Here is a 17,687-nt window from a genome sequence, read left to right as displayed (position 1 = left end):
AGACAGAGCCCAGCCCCAGCTGAGCACAGGCACCTTCGAGGGAGCTGCAGAGAGTGATGAGGGCACCCCTGAGTCTCCTTTTCTCCAGGCTGAGCACCCCCAGCTCCCTTTTCCCATTGAGCCTGGAACCACCCATCACTGTTCTGCTGCACACCCAGTGAAACCCATCAGAACTCCAGAAAATGCACAAAAAATGTACATTAATTTTGGCCTAAAAATTTCCCTGTTACAGAGCTGGCTTCTCAGGTTATGCAACACCCAGAGACCCTGGGAGAGAGCAACTTAAGGTGACTGGGAAGCCTGGGCTCTGCACGTCCTTGCTTTGTGCTCTGCAGTCAGAGCAATTATGTTATATCAATGTTGTTGCAGGGGGTTATGCTGTAAATTGATACAAGTGTCTGCTAAGATGAAATCTTCCTAAACATGAATATGGATTTCAGCAGCATTTTCACTCACTAAATTACTTTGCAGATGGGCTAATAACCTGAGGTTAAAATAACCTCTGTTGAATAAACTATCTGAGGGAATAAACTGACTACATTTTCTTGGTCAGAAAGACCAACTGATGATAGAATTAAATGCTGTTAAGGAAGAATGGAGCTGTGATTCATTTAGATCACAGTGTCCTTAATTTAAAATAAAGAGCTAGTCAAATTCCTAAGAATGGTTAAACAAAAAACAAACAAACAAAAGAAAAGTGTATTAAAGCCAGGACCGCAAAAAAAAAAAATCAAGGCGGCAGCAAAAGCTAATGATTTAGCTACATGGGATGCAAACTTGCATTTTCAGTAGTATTTGCAAACAATCTCATTTTCTGAATCTCTCCTCTGTGTGCTTTAATTGCTGTGCTCTATTACTTCCAATAACTCCAGATTTTGTCACCCACTTCACCAGAAAGCAAAGCAATGATCCCAGTCCTCTCCATGCAAAGCAACAGCAAAGTTGCCACAGTGAGTCCTGCACCTACAATTGTACCCAGGAACAGCAAAACCTTTTAAACATTGCCAGTTCTTTGATTAAAACATTACTAAAGATTTAGACAAACAGAATTTTAGATCACCTCTAAGTGCTATTTAGTCCCATTGTCATGAAAAGAGGTATTAGAGGTGCTCTCATTTCTCTCTCTCATGCTGCCTTTGTTTTGTGAAATATCACTCCTCTTTTAATGATGCTGTCTTAGTCTAAATTTTTGCTCCAAGTACAGTATTTAATAATTAATAATTAATGAATTAATATCTTTATAACACAAAGGAACTTTAATCTTTTTGTTAAGTCACATCATTTTCCTGCTAACAATAAAAATGCTTTGTTATATTTCATACTATTGTGGATGAACATAGCTTCTGTTACATTATTTAATTAATGGCTGAGTTCCCCTTTTTCCAAAGTAAACAAAACCTGGAAAAAGAAAATCAGTAAACAAATGGCTTCTAATGAATCCTCTTTTTTTTTTTTTTTTTGTATTAGTCCCTTTCCAGTATTAAAATTATATCTGGTTAAGTGGTTTACAAAGGAAATAAGCAGCACTGCATTTACTTTATCAGATGAGATAAGCACGGCAGTTTAGCTTTTTTTAACATGCAAAATTTGAGTTTAGGAAATTGAGTTACAAGATTATGTACACTGACAGCTCTTGTTGTTTTCAAGCTTTACCTAATTTGTTTATTTACTGTTGCATTTAAATTTTATGCAACAGACAGAAAATGTAACTTTAACAGATTTTTCTCACCTAGTGAACATTGAGTTCACAGCCTCAACATTCAAATCTAGCATGGAATAAAACAAAAAAAAATTTTTGCCCTCCCCAGAATGAGAAAAATACAGGTTCAATATGTGCGTGTTCTTCCTAACACAGGAGATTTTATCTCACTGACAAAATGAGCACTGGTGGTGACTGAGGCTGCAGGGAAAGGGATTGACCTCTCAGAAGGTCCCGTTTCATAACCCACCATCCCATTTTTAGTTAAATCATTTGAAATCTGGGCCAAAAACCCCATTCTCCAGGCAGGTCTAGTTTAGTATCCAAATCCCTAAAGAGCTAATGGGAATTTTAACCATGTTGAGGAGTCTCTGAGCACAATCAAGCCTCCTGTGTGCTAAATTTCCACCAGTTCATTTATCTCCTGAAACTTGGGTAAGGACTTCCAAAGAGAGGGGAGAGGTAGCAGAGAGAGGTGCAAGACACTCAGTAAATTATAAGAATAGTTCTAATAAGTTCACCTTAGACATTTTTCTTTTTCCTAACAATATAAAAGTCAACTTTAAGGAAAACAGGCGATTCTGAAAAAAAAAAAAATAAATAAGCTTTTCTTTTTTCATGGCTGCAGAGAAGTTGTATTTCCCAGCTGGACCAGCACAAACACAAGCAGAAAGTGCCAGATTTTTGTATTGTTTCATATCTTAGTTCTGGGGTTCTTTTTCTACAAAGCTCAGAAAACGTGAGGCATGAAAAGGTGCTCTTCGAGGCTGATTTTATGACAGGTGGCATTGACAGATCTAGGATTTCTAGAAGAATGGTCTGCATCACCTGCCACAGGAAAAATAACTTATTGTTTGTGACTCCTGCCACAGAGAGCACCTTTGCGGCCGCCCATCAAGCCAACGAGATTTGGCAGGTTCGACCAGGCCTTGAGAGCCTTTCACAACGGGGCTTTGTCAAACCCGTCCCTTCACTGCCCACAGTGTCACGGAGCCACCAAATTCCCCTTCTGCTGCCCATGCTGAGGTTTGGCTGTGCCCAGCACCGAGGGGATGCGCGCCGCCACCGGTCGCGCAGCGGAGCCGCCACGCGTCCCCACATGGAGATCAGTGGCCTTTCCTTGGGGCACAATAAAAAGGTACTGCAAATTTCACTTTGTAGTAACTACAGGCTACAGAAATTGCATTAGCTGCATTAGATGGAGTCGTAGAAATATTCAGGGAGGTTAGCGGGATATGGTGGATATCACATTTATGCCGCGATAAAAAATCACTTTGCTAACTTATAATGTTTTCTGCTTTGGTAACACCCTATATTAAGGTGCTGCTTATAAATAATTTATTATTATTTATTAATGTATAAACCACTTTATAGGATGGTAGATAACAACTTAAATTCATGTATTAAAGATGCACATGCATGGTTTAATACAATTTACGCCTCACAATATCCTTTGCAACAGATTCTCATCGCATCATCTGTTCAGCATTTATTACTAATGCATTTTATAACATACTTTATAATACATTATTTGAGGAAGTAGCTGCATTTAGTGATCATTTTCATAAATAAGAATAAAGCATTTATAAGTGGCACCTTAATTTAAAGTGTTACCTTCACATTACTGGGTAGTCACTCACCATTTGTCTCACTTTGCAATTACTCTCGAAATGCACCTCTTAATAAAGGACATGCTGTGTCCTATTTCTTCACACACACTACATCTGATTAAGAGTTTATCAAGGCATTTTTCCTTCAGCTGCTTTCAAACCTTTGAAGTCACCAGCTCAGCCTAAATTTGTCTTCTGTAAACACCAAACTTTTCAATATTGAAATAATAGTTGCCAGGAGACTGAGGATATTGGATGGTTGATTACCTACCAGGTTGGCCATGGCCGGCTGCTTGGACTCTTTGTAGAATTCCATTTTCCGAGCAGTAAGGACAATCCAGGAGGTGGACCAATTTTTCCTTACAAAGAATGTTAAAAAAAAAAAAAAAAAAAAAAAACAAGGAAAAAGAAAGAAAAAGAAATCTGTGAGGCATTTCAAGCAGGAGGTAAAATCTTAATTATTAAAACATAATACATATTAATATATATATGTCAGAAACAAAAATGGTCTAAAGTCAACATTTTCAACAAACTTCCACCAACACTGATGGAGTTGCACCACCCTAATTATACTCAAAATGCAACCTATCAAAGCTTGAAGGGCTTCTTTCTCCTCATTCACATTTTGAAGCCCATTTGTGTTTCTTTTCTGCCATGGTGTCAAATGAATACAGTGGGATTATTCACACATGCTCAAAGTTCACAAGAAGAGGACTCTGAAATAGCTGGTGCCCTTCTGGTACCTAATACTTAAAATAAAACTGAGAAGGAAAAATGTTGATCTGACTACACAGAGCTCAGTAACAGGTCTATTTTGAAAGGTCCCAAATGCTGTCTCCTTTCCCCAAATTAAAAGTTTACATGAGTGCAAGGAAGATAAGAGAAATATCTCAGTAAGGTCTGAGTAACCATTAAATATCAGGAGTTCATGGTACAGCCCTAGAGAACTGGCAAACTGCTGGGGCTAGGGAGATTTAAAAATACACATGGACATGTGAAAGAATGACCCCTGATACAGAAAAACATGATATTCAACTCAAAGGAAAATGCTATTATATATGTTATCTATACCAGCTTTCAAACCACTACACAACCATAAATCTGATCTGATAAAAAGCTATTTTTAGATCAACAGCTCAAGTTTACCTTTTGAATTTAGGGATCATAACATCTGGTATTTACAGGAAAGCTCATAAACCCACTATTGATCTGCTTCACATGGTGAATATGAGTTGTCTATTGGTAAGCACCACTTCAGACCTTCATTATTTTTCTCTATTTTTTCTTTCCATTTAAAAGAGATCTTGTAAGTGCACAAAGGTGTAAGTGGTCAAGCGTGCTGTGTGCAGATTTAAACAAACTTTCCTATGAGTTGGATAGGTTGGATGAACATGGATTACCAGGGAACTCAATGGTAATATACCTTGGAATATATCTTAAATCCAGTACCAATTTCTACCAAATGACCCCAGTTATGGATAGAATGGGGCATCCACAGCCTCTCTGGGCAACCTGTGCCAGGGCCTCACCTCTCTCACAGGCAAGAATTTCTTCCCACCCTGCTCTCTGTCAGTTTGAAGCCATTCCCCCTTTTCCTGTCATTCCAGGCCCTTGTCCAAAGTCCCTCTCCAGCTCCCGTGGATCCCCCTTAGGCTGTCACACTCCCGTGTTATACCTCAATTTCTTGCCACCATCTGCTATTTTTGCTTTTAGAAGATACCCTTCCTTCGCCACTACCTGCAAGAAAGGAAAAAAAAGAAGGTCATAACCACATTATTTATACTTAATACATGCATAGGAGTCTGCATCCAGATTCTCGTGTGTGGGGGATCTTACCACTAATTCTCAGTTTAATCACCTCTTTTTTCTGATACGTTCCATTCTTTTGAATATTTGCAGACAACATTCATACAACATTTAAAATCAACTACTACACAAAATTGACCACAATAAAAACCCAATAAAGTTTTATTTTACTTTATTCCATTTACTTAGAATAAATTTATGTAAGTGTGGGCAAAGTTTCTAGCTATGAGTAAAAGAGAATTTGAAATGCATTGCAGGTAAATTATGTTAAAACATCATTTTATATATTGTGTTTCATTACAGCACACTGAGGATTCTATATGGGAATGTGACACTTGATTTTCAGGTTCCAACACTGTGCTTGAGTTTTGGTGTATTAGAAGCAAGACCTAGGCTTGCTCTTTTGTTGTTTTTATTTTTTTCATTTAAATTTGTGCTCCTACACCTCTCTGAACACCTTTCTTAGGCCAGACCTCCCCTTGCAGACCCTTGCCTCTCTGATCAGCTGAAATATCCCATTTTACAGCTGGGATAGGGGTTATTCTTGTCTATGTAAATTTATATTTAAAAGCTAAATTTAAAAGCTATACCCAAACAAAGCAAGATGATTGTTTTTCAGCCAAACCCAATGACCTTCCATCTCATCAGGTCTCATCAACTAAGGATGTCTCAACTGTGTTAGTAATGGGAAAAAGAAACAAAATTGTGATTAAGAGTGAGTCTGGTTTTGCTTTCAAACACTACTGAGCCAGTGCCCGACTTGGATATTAGAAACTCCACATGGCCTTTGTAGTAAATTGCATCACAAGGCAATTTCCTAACAATTTCAATAGAATTTTGCTGTCTGCAAAGCCATTAAATAGCAATAAAACATGCTTTAAGAGGCAATATAAGGATTTTTAAATCAAACATGTCTGTTACTTTGACTGTACAAAACAGCGTTATTTTAACAGTGTAGTATGTTTCACAATTTCCTCAGATTTTGGCTGTGGTTGATATACAACCTGGAATGACATGTATACTGTGCAGATATCAGTTTGTACCTATGGAAAGGCCTGTAGGGCCATGGACAGATTTAAGTGACATTCTCAAGCGGGTACAGGAGGCTCAGCATGAGCTTCATCTGTAATTTGTACTTATCTCATGTAAATTCCTGTCATGCATGTCATTACCACAGAAAACCCAGAGAGGAAGTGTGCAGGGATTATTGTGCAGAGTTATGTCACTATTTATCTAGTGATGGATGGGTGAACTAGCAGAGCTAAAATAAGGTTTAATCCCCATCTCCACCTACTTATTCATATTCCCCCCCCCCCCCCCTTACTTCATATTTTTGATATTTTTCTTCCCCTTCTAATGCTTCTTTTATGTGGTATAAAACTTCTGGTCATTGGCCAGGGTCAGAGATGCCAAACATCACATGAGAAAAGTTATTTTTTTAAATATTTCTATCCATCTGGAAAGAGAATTTGGGAGGAGCACTGGCTAGCCACTCAATCTGTTGACCGCTCCTCTGAATAAGAACCCAAATCTCATGCTTTCAAAGTTTACCAACCACTTTCCCAAACTGCTACCTTAACCAACCCAGAACTAAAGGAAAACATTATTTTTCAACATCAGATCTGAATCACCTTTGTTATCAATCTTGGGAAGTTAAGAACTGGATGTGCTTACGGATGAAAATGTTGCTGCTCAGTCATATTTTCTTTATAATTGTCTTCAGCCAGGATATCAAATCCACTAACAAATATTGGGTGTATAAAATATCCTGACTTAAATTACATAGCTCAAATCCACCATTTGCTATAAATTAAATGGCTCAAAACTGAACAGTAAAAAGCTACAAGAGCTGCAGTTAATATGAGCCCTCTCAGTGCTAAGAAAACTCATTTCACACACATTGCTTTAATTGAATTAGTACAGGTGCTGTACTTAAAATTAGTACAGCCTTCTCTAATTGTTAAGGTGCCCAGTTTTCTCTGTAATTAATAGCCAGGGCATGCATGGAATTATGAAAAAACTACCCCAAAGTAAAAAAAAAAAAATATATATATCTAGCATGACCCCAATATTTTTATAATTTCTATTTTGAGTGCTGCATTCCCCTTGTTTAACATCTGTTAATATCCCCTTTTCTATGCTACTTTTTTTTTCAAGAAAACTCTTCTAGGACAGCTCAGGATCCACCTGCAATACTTCTGCAAATGGATGATATTGGATTGAAAAGAATTCCAAATATATCCCAATGATATATTCTGTTTCTGTCTCAATAAATATCATCATCTTTTGTTAAGCTGCTGCCCTTCCTGCACCTTTTCAACATGTGAAGGTTGATAAAATGACCCAAAATGCCCTGAAGAACTAGCACAGAAATAGGAAAATGTGATAATTTTGTGGTGTTTGTGTTGATTTGTTTTTAAATTGTCTTTAGAAGAATAGTACAGATGAGAGTACATAGTGTAAATATTTGAGTTTCTAAATAAGAAATAAAAAGGCTCTCATTGTCATGGGCTAATATTGTTAGAAACTCTAAGGAAACAATTATCACTGTATCACATACAGGTTTTATAATTTTCTTGAGTACAATTCAAACCATCTGAATGTACCTAATCCTGAAAAGTTTAAGTAACAGTACTGCTGATACCAAAATTTCTTTAAGTAATCTCTATTTGCATATTCATTTTATTTTAGGAGAAAAACATCTGTTTCTCATTCCTCCTAAATTCTTCTAATGTCAAGAATTTATTGTTTTTAATTTCATTATAATATTTCTTATACAAAGGAATAAAAATATTAAAACACCTTCATAAGGGCAAAGGGAGAACAAAGACTTCATCACATTCCTTTAAGCCAAATATTAGCACAGATGAAACCTCAGTCAAGTACAACAGAATTAAGAGCAAAGTCAAGCCATGTAAATGACTTTGATTAATCAATAAAAAGAATAATTTTAGAAGGTGCAAAGTCCCTCACATTCCTTAACATCTTGAGGCATCCAAATCCTCGCTTATTCGTTCTTTAGTAAAGCAAGGGCAACATATACATTATCAATAAATAACCAGAGTGATTTATCAGCTCCACAGAGCAATTCCTTACCGTGGGTTCCTGGTTGCTGATGATGTCTGCAATTGTCAAGTTGTGTTGGGAAAGATTTCTTCTGTGACGGTTTATCTGAAAAAGAAGAAGAAATATTTGCATTCAGACAGGATTCAGACACATGCAGGTAAAGGTGGACCAACACATTTAATGACAGGGCACACACAGTGTGCATTGGGTGGGAGGTTTGGGGTTTCTTTCTGGTGTTCCTCTGAGCCCTGGGTATTTAAAATGCACAGCTGATATACTCTGGTATAAAAATCTGGCATAAATGTGTTTCTTTGTGGTGTCACATTGGCAAATTTACCTCAAAATTAATCAGCTGATAATAAAAACCTAAATTATGGGGGTTTTTTCCTCATTAGGAACCTCAAAAATGGTTTAACTGCTTAGGTGCTCTTAAACCCATTTTAGAGAAATAGGAAAGCTGCTGATTGTAACTTCAAGGCCACAAAAAGCAAGTTAATGATGAAACCAGAAAACAATTGGGCACAAGCACACAAAAATCCAGCAAGTTTAAACTGCTTTAAAGGCTGTTTCTAAAGTCTCCATGATTGAAAGTTTACAGCAATACTGGACTCTGACTCTACAATTGCTCCCAAATACTGAGTCCTTGATTTCCTCCAATTCTCCCTTTTCTTTGAGGAACACAATGTAATCAACTGTGACTTAATTCTGAAAAATTATTGCTTTATACCAGAAACTATTAAAACAAAATAAAAGTTACTTCACAAATCAAGCATTTGGCAGAGCTCAATAGCATTTTACTTCCTTGAAAATCTGCAACAAAGAACAGACCCCTCACAAGTGTGTGCAAGTATATGTGCATGTATATATATATACACACATAAAACTTTTACTGTTTAAATTCAGTATCAATTAAAAAATATATAATTATGAGCTGAGGTCCTGTAAAATTTAGTGATTATTTCCTCTTTTAGCTCAAGTCACAAAGCAAACAACAAGATATAGTCTCAACTAGTTTCCACTGTATTCATCATAATGCGTTCTCTTTTCCCCTATTAAAAGAGAGTTAACCAAAAGTCATAATGTATTCTGTTTATATTCAAGTGTCTGAATATAGAAAATGTTCTTAATTAATCCAGAGGGCCAGGCTCAGAAAACAGTTAAACATATTATGATCCCATATTTTTTCTCCACACATTGCTTTCATGTTTATTTGTAAGCACTAAGGTTTTTAAGCCTTGAAATCTATATCCTAGATATTGCTCTACTCTCCTAGTCAGAGCTAATGAGCTTAATGAATTACCAGTTCTAAATTTAATACAAACATTTCAAAGAAAGAGATAAAACATCCTTCACAATTCAAAAGTTTCTCTGACCTATTTATGAAGAATATCACTTAACAATTTCATTAAGGGTGAGTAACAGCTGGTGACATGGCTGTGTCCTAAAGTGTTTTTCTCTCTTAATATTCTGCATCTTAAGCAATCGAGCTTTCATAAGAAATACTTTAGTTAGTGGCAGTCCCTCCTTTGGGGAGAAAAAAAATGTCAGACCACATTTTCTGTATTTTGCAATCTTGTTTTCAGGAGTGTCATGTTCCTGTTTTATTAGCATGTAGGGTAAACAAGAATGATTTGCTGATGCTATTGAGAGAACTTCTAAGATTACAGTCCTTCTATTTAGATTTTGGATGGAGCTTAATATTAATGCAGGCAGAGGCATGTATATAAATTCAAAATAAATTAATTCCATTTATCTTTTTCTTTATCTTTACTGTTAGACAACTCTGAAGGTTCTATAGTGCCTGAGACATATAGCTAAACTATTCAGGTCTAGATCACAGGAACTCTTTCTTACCCAGATCCCCCACATCCCTAATTATTCCTTAACACACAAGAGAGCGCATTGCCCGGCGATGGCTTCTCAAATATATTCTTCACTCATCCAAATTAAATAACAAGGCACACCACCACCCCACAGTGCCTGCTTTAGCATTCAGCTGCTCTCCCCAGGAGCCCCACGTGGCTGTTGGGGGCCCTGAGTGCAGTTTTGTGAAGTGTGGAGCACTGAGCTGAGCTCTCGGCCGTGCTCTGGCTCAGCGATCAGAGCATTTGCAAAAGAAATGCTCGCGTTTGATACTCGCTGAAAAAGGATGTATCCAGAGCCCTAAATCCATCCACAACAGAGGGAAGAAATGAGTAAAAAGTCCTATTTTTGCAGGCCTAGCAAATTATTGTGGTGGTATAATTAAAGGACATTATTCAAGACTTCTAGGAAATACAAAGCAACTAAGGAAAATAAAATTCCAGGTGTGGATGGTACTATGTCCTTTAAGAAACCTCTTTGTGTATGCAAAGAAGAAATGTTAGGGAAAACTGCATGAAGGCAAAGAAAAGAGTAAACCTCTTACACAATTATTTAATTGATACTTTGCTAAAAAGGTGTTTCTTTTTGGTAGCCCACTAATGGGAAATCTCATGCAAAGAAAGCCCTGAAGCTCCAAAGACTGAACCTAGCTGCAATTGTTCAACCAAAACCCACAATTATGTAAGCCAAGATCCAGCTCTTCTGGAAAAAGACTCCAAATATTTTGCTCACAAGTGGAATTAATGGAAACTTTAATAAATTTCTTATTGTTTTCTACCAATCTTTTGGTTTAGAAATAGAACTTCAAAGAAAATTAATCAAAACAACTTGAAAGAAAGAAACAGTATCATCACAGGAACTATATTCTTTTAGACTGATTTGAAAAAATTCCAGCAGGGCTGATAGAAATTTGGTCTTAAATATATTTTACGAATACCAGTGAATGGGTCAGTTACATCACTTCCCTTAAGATAAATCCAGCTGAAAGTTAAAATGTTCTCAGCAGAACCTGGGTGACAGCAGTCAAGATGGCCATGTTTCAATATACTCACAATTTTCAATGATGTACCAAAATATTCAAAGGGAGGTGTAGGCTCTGTTATTTTCATTCTTTCATTCAGCTTTTAATAGATAGACCATAAAGGAGAGAGGTTCGGATTTTTTTCCCTCCATAGCTCCATTTGATTACCCTAATAAACTCAAGAAAAAACCTAAATAATATCTGTCACAAGTCCTCTACCTCACCTCCCAGGGCACGATGAAAGGCAGAGATTTACAGGAGAAGTTCGTGAGATCCCTTTTTGGGAAAGGCAGCTTATCAGCAGTTTTCTGATTTGATGAACATTCTTCAGTCAGCAACAATGTCACCTGCAGCACTAAAAATCCACTCTGCGAGCGCTTCCAAGTCTGTGGGCAAGTCTGGTTTTGTTAAATTCAGCCTGAGCTGCCCCCCCTTCCCTTAGCTAAAGGGGATCCATCTTCTACCAGAGCTATTTCAGCATCCAAGCACTAATCCGTCATCATCCTCCCCACAAAGGCAAAGCCTCCTCTCCGTGTGCCTGGTACCCCGGTGTGGAGGGACAACCATCTGACAGCTGCTGTTTGAACAGGGAGGTAAAACACAGGAACCTGATGTTTCATTTAATTTCTCCCTGTGTTCCCGTTTGTTCTTTCAATTCTCCCTCTTTTTTTCTGGGGATTCATCATGGCTAAGTCAGCACTACTCTCTTCGCACAGTGTGGCATTGATTTAAAAAGGATCTTGGAGGATCCATTTGTTTTTTATTTCCCATCACAGGCATATTTCTAACCTAATTCATCCCGTCTACGAGAAGCAGCAGACTTCTTTTTGATTTCCACCAAACCTAACAAAACCAACCAGCATTACTCAAAATGCTGCTCCAGTGCAAAGCACTGACAATTAATTATTTCCTGAAATGTCATTCTGAATTCACTTGTATCCCTAAGTAATTAAGATAATTGTATGACCTTTCTAGGCGACCTTCAAGATTGTCAAGTAAGTTATTCACCACAGATTATTTATCCACAAACACCACCTACAAGTAGCCTGGGAAAAACCATGGTTTTCTCAAACAAGCAGCACCTGGTCCAACAGAGCTCAGCTTTGGATGGGAAACTGGCATCTACCTGCTGTTTTCTCCATCATTCACAGTATTGCTCTGCCAAGGAGATGGTTCTCATGGAGGGTTTGATAGATTTCTACCAAAACCCTTTCAAATGCTGTTCATGGTCTGACCTTTCTTTTCAGGGCTCTAGCTGTTGTTTTGTTTCATCCTGCCGACACTGCAACCATGTATGTGGAGATTCCTTTATAAATAACCAAAAAAAGAGAGAAATCCCCTACTGTTGAGCCCTTCTGCTGCCTGATGCTCTGCTCTGGACCCCATCCAGCAAAGCACTCTGCAGTGGCCTTAAGTGTTTTTCTGGATCAGGGCCAGAACACTCCATTCTTTACAGGATCGAACTTACTGGTGGCAGCTTGAAAGTTTTGCAATAAAAGTACAAACTGGTCACATAAACTTTTGTGGAAACCATTCCCTGAACAGAGAAGGAGGGGTGACACCTGATTTAGTGATGTCTGTGGTCATTTCGTTCCCAGTCACTCCCAAACTGCAGTGACAGCTCATAATCGCTTAGATAAAGAAACTTAACAGAAATGTATTGTAGCATTTCTTAATGGCCACATCCCTTGAAAGACACCTATGGAATGGCAATGGCAAGGAGAATCCTATAACATTTCACTCACTGCCATGCTCAAAGTGACTTGTTTTCAAGATCCAATCTTGAGCAGTATGGCAGGTCCATCGTTATCTACAGAAATTATTTGGAAAGAGCTGAGCTATGATATGATTCCATGTCAGCTGTGAAAGGCACTGAGGAAATCCCACAGGCCTCCCTGCTCAGAGATGCCCCTTTGTCATTTTCAAGGGCATGTCATGATACAAAAGTTGGGAAAGCCTTCAAAGTGACAGAGGGCAGGGTTAGATTATAGGTCAGGAAGAAATCCTTCCCTCACCCAAGGGAGGTGAGGTCCTGGCACAGGGTGCCCAGAGAAGCTGTGGCCGCCCCATCTCTGGAAGCATCCAAGGCCAGACTGGACATGACTTGGAGCAACCTGGGATAGTGGAAGGTGTCCCTGCCCGTGGCAGGGGGTGGCACTGGATGGCATATAAGCCACACATTATTCTATGACTCTATTCATTTCAGTTCAGCAGATAAGGAATCTTTCACCATTTTCAAGAAGTAGAGGTTGTCAAGAAACAGCAGGAACTCTCCCACTTTCCCCCACACACTGATGCAGATGCTCCCAGTGCAGTTGAGCTGTGCCATCTCTCAGCAGAGGACCCCTTCCAGCCCTAGGGAAAGCTCCATGTCCCAGTGGGCTCCCTGTCCACAGCCACTGGCACTCCTGCCTTGCTCTGGAGCCCTCCTAACACCATCCCCCTGAGGACCACGCTAGAACCACGTGGTTTATGTTTTCTTTTCCCCCTTCCTTGTCTCAAAGAGGTTTCTTCAGGAAAAAAGGTAATGAGACTAAAGGCAGTAGAACATGATATTAGGTCTCCATGCCTTTTTTGCAAGGCTTGCAGAAGAGAGAGACACAAAATGCAGTTTCGGTCCTGCCCCCACCAGCCCAGATTTGCTCCTCACCCTCCATCCCCAGGCTCCTGAAAACTCATTACTGCGCAGGTGACTGAATGCCTTGCTCAGGAATAGGAACTTGCATGGATGGAGCTTTTGTGTGCTGGCTACAGACCAGATAATCTCTCCATGCATCATTTAATAGGAAAACCACTTCACAGTCCTCACAGGCCTACGTTACATATGACATACCCTCAGCAGAGTCTGCAGCCTGGAATCAGCAGGGGGAAGAGGAAAAGCAGCAGGCAGGACTGCGCTGCCTTCGCCCTGCGCGCCTCCCTTTGAGCACACTGCCCTCTACACTCAGCTCACTTCTCCAGAGCCTCTGAAAATAATGATAATGGCTTTGCTTCCCTTGACCTCTTGCTCCCTTATAAATCAGAATCCTATAGACCTTTCCCACAGCGCAGGGGTCCTCCTTTGTATCCGAGCCTGTGAAGGTGGGTATTTTTTATCAAGGCAATATAATCACATGGGCGTGCTGCTCCCTGGCTTCAGGACTCGCCGTAGACAAGCACCACGGTGCCTCTGCTGGGAGAGGATCTCCATTTATCTTCATTCATGAAAGAAGAGCAAAATAATTACTCGGATCCTAGTTTAAATTTCAGCCCAGTGTTAAGATGAGCTCATTCTCTGTGATCAGAGAATCATTAATCACGAGTTTGATTACAAAGCAGAGCCTGTTTGAAAGTATGTCGCCTTCTTTCCCCAGATTATTGGAGGGGTGTTTTAAATTTGAGGTGTCCAGTTTGGGCTAATATTTTCAGTCCAAGAATTAGCCTTCCCTGGTACTTCTCTCCATTAATGGCATGCTGTTTCCCAGGAGCAGATTTTTCCCTAGAGTGGGAGCCCTTTTGTTCCTCTCTAGTCACTCAAATGGCCTTTGAAATTTGTCCAATTGATCCTTGCTTTGAGGGAGTCCCAGCTGATGTAGTTGGCTTCATTTTTAGCATTTTCAGGAGTAGGAGAAGTGCCAAAAGCCTATGTAGAAGAAGAGACAGCTACAAAAGGTTCTTACCACCCATATGTGTTCAAGAAATCCTAGGGCTGCTCTAAATTTGACTGTGGGTCACTCGGATTCGTGTACCTGGGGATCCAACCCTCACAAAGGAACCAACAGCTGTGCTGCCTCTAATCCGCAGGATTTCCAGCTGGAAACCAAACTGGAACCCGGTCTCTAAGCTTCAATATGCTTTAATTGCATTAAATAAAATCCCCATCGATTCCAGCAAAGAACATTAAAAGTGGGACTTCTGATATTTTTCTATTTTGCCTTTTTGGTTACAGCCTGTAATATGCAACAAAACGCAGCAACACTGTGACAGCATTCATCCAGCCATAAATAAAAAGGTATATCATGAAATCTAATATATTGATAAGATTTCTATTCTGGTTTTTCTATTCATCACACGGCCATTACTTTTGGTTCACACTGATATTTTAATATATTTATCTAAACTATTGCAGGTGATTTGGTAAAATTACAGATGAGTAGTGCAGCAATGGTAGAGAAAATATGGAGTAAAAACAGCAGGAATAAAAATGCAATAACTATCAGAGCTTCACTGTTCTTTGCTTCTGACATCTATGTCTGCAAAACTGCTCTTTGATGTTATGGCTCTAAAAGGTAAAAATCAAAGTTAATACAGACATAGAGTAATGATAGATTATCTTTTCATGTCCCCTCTGGATCTTAGAAAAATAAAGACAATAAATGTGAGAACTCAGCTGTGACAGCAAACTGTGTCAGCAACTATGACCTGAAATTGCACCCCAGAACTGTAGTCTGAGGGTAAAAGGAAAGCAAAAAAATATATCATTAGAACTTACAAAGTAAATGTGCAAAAACATCTACAAGAATTGCCTTTACAAAATCACATCCAGCACATACACTACAATCAAAACGCTCTGAAATTCTCTCTCCTGAAAGAACTGTCTTACAGAAAAGCATAATTAACATTGATGTCACACTCCTGCAAGTCATCCATTGCTGCTTGCCATATAAATACCCTTGTAGAAAATAATATTAATATTCCTAGACAAATGCTCAGTCCTCTCTAGTGGACCCCACATTAGCACATCACTTTATCCTGCCTACCTAATTCCTTCTCTCGGATTTAAACAAGCCAAAAACTCACCTTATGCTACTGCAGAAGCAATTTTTATTTTTGAAGGTTAATCCAACTCAGCAGGATTTAGGGATGGCACTTTTGCTTGGTCGTAGGCATGTTGGCTCAGGCCAGACAGCTGTTTGGACATTCTCCACTGGGAATCTTGCCCTCAACACCCACAGTTGATGCACATACATGGTCTACTGGCTGCCTACTTCCATGCCCATCTGTTCAGATGGCATGGTGCCCACTCACAAGTTCGCTGGATCCTTGCCCTTAGTGTGTAGATGCCAGGCAATGATGGGCTTAGATGGGCAGCCTGCAAAATACTGAAAGTGATCATTTTTTTCCTCTAGGAAGTCCTTCCTCTGCAATAGCACTGAAGCATGGGCACCACATGCTACCCTACACTTAATAACACCTGTGGACATATATGTGCCAGGAATGGAAAGGGAGGGGGGAGACGTGGTTGGGGGGGAAATATAAAGTGGAATGATACAGAAAATTTGCAAGGATTCCTGTGTAGGAATAGACTCTCCATTGCCCATGGCAGTGGAGGGACACTCAGGGTAACTGGGAACAAAGTGGATCAAGCATCAGAGCAGCACAGCCGTGGCCACACTGGACAGAGCACAACCTGGTTTAACCTGATTCCCACTTCTGATACCCTACAACTGCCTTGGGTGCTGCACAGCACTCAATAAATACTCAAAGTGTACAAAAATCAAAACCAAATCACACCAAAACCAGTGTGATCTAAACCCAGACCTGCCTAAACTTCAACACAGATTCCACATACACCACACAGCACAAAATATTCCATGGGAAGCCATGGCACCAGTGAAGGTAGATAGGAAATAAGTAATTTTTTAAAAAGTCCATTTTAACTTGTGTCATTGCCCTTTAAAACAGTAACTGAGAAAACTGTACCTGGTAAAAAGAGATAATCTCAGATAATTTAGTAGATAAGGAAAGTTTCTCTTTTTTTCCCCAAGTCCAAAAATCAACCTCATTAGCTATATTAGGACAAAGCAGCAATTTAAATTATTGTTTTCTTCCCTAGTTCAATTAACAGCAAATCAACATACAGCAATAATTTTATTGCTCGAAATAAGTTACTTTAAAATGTAATACTTTGTTTACTATTAAAAAAAATATATTTTATTTACATTTTAATTGAAATTATTTGAACTTTGTGCCTGTAAATCCCAAGGTCTCCACAGACCATCCATTCTTTAGCTGTTCTTCACACATTGTGTGGGAGTTTTTAGAAAAGTCAGAGAGACTCTGCTCATTGATTAGATGAACTAAACCTTTAGAAGAAGGAGGGAGAAGGAAATCAAAGAGTGCTCAAGCAGAGAGTATTTCCAATGTAGTCTTTCAGGAATCCGCCTTCCTACCAACACTGTGGTGACCAAACTATCAGTCTTACAAACATGCATGGCAAAATTAAGAAACTGAATTGCAAATACCCATGAAACACATGGATAAAATTATTGATTAAGTTGATAAAATTATTCCAACAAGTGGTTTTTTTATCCTCTTTTTTCTTCCCCCTTCCCTTCTCTGAGTGCACCCCAACAAAACTCCAACAATTTCGGGCGCGTGCGATCAGGCCGGAAAGAGAGATAAATCTACAAGGCTGGATCTGCAACCTGGCTCAGGGCTCTCGTGGAGCCAGCAGCGTGCTGTGCTTGGAGGCACATTTAAGCTGTGTCTAACTTAGTGTTTACTCTGGGGTGACTGGATTTGAGCGCGCTGTCCCTGCCCCAGAGAATTGTTTGCTGTGCGGAGACATCAGTCTTGTCTTTGAGCATGCCCCGCCGAGCCGCTCATGTGTGGCTGCTTGATCTGTTTGGGTCTGGACATA

General features: G+C 39.3%; 1 protein-coding gene across 1 annotated transcript in view; it reads right to left on the bottom strand.

The window, feature by feature from the left end:
- Nucleotides 1–17,687, bottom strand: part of ARHGAP15 (Rho GTPase activating protein 15) — a 303,832-nt gene that overhangs the window by 265,512 nt on the left and 20,633 nt on the right. The window contains exons 2-4 of the mRNA XM_054278010.1: nt 8,212–8,286; nt 4,985–5,046; nt 3,581–3,668 (exon numbers count right to left, since the gene is read on the bottom strand). Of these exons, the coding sequence (XP_054133985.1) occupies nt 3,581–3,668; nt 4,985–5,046; nt 8,212–8,286 (225 nt within the window). The remainder of the gene's footprint in view (nt 1–3,580; nt 3,669–4,984; nt 5,047–8,211; nt 8,287–17,687) is intronic.

This window comes from Melozone crissalis, unplaced genomic scaffold, assembly GCF_028551555.1.
Source record: "Melozone crissalis strain CALT ecotype California unplaced genomic scaffold, PUWL_Pcris_2 ptg000023l_1, whole genome shotgun sequence".
Lineage (NCBI taxonomy): Eukaryota > Metazoa > Chordata > Aves > Passeriformes > Passerellidae > Melozone > Melozone crissalis.
Note: the sequence above shows the minus strand (reverse complement) of the source record. Positions and strands in the feature narration are given on the sequence as shown.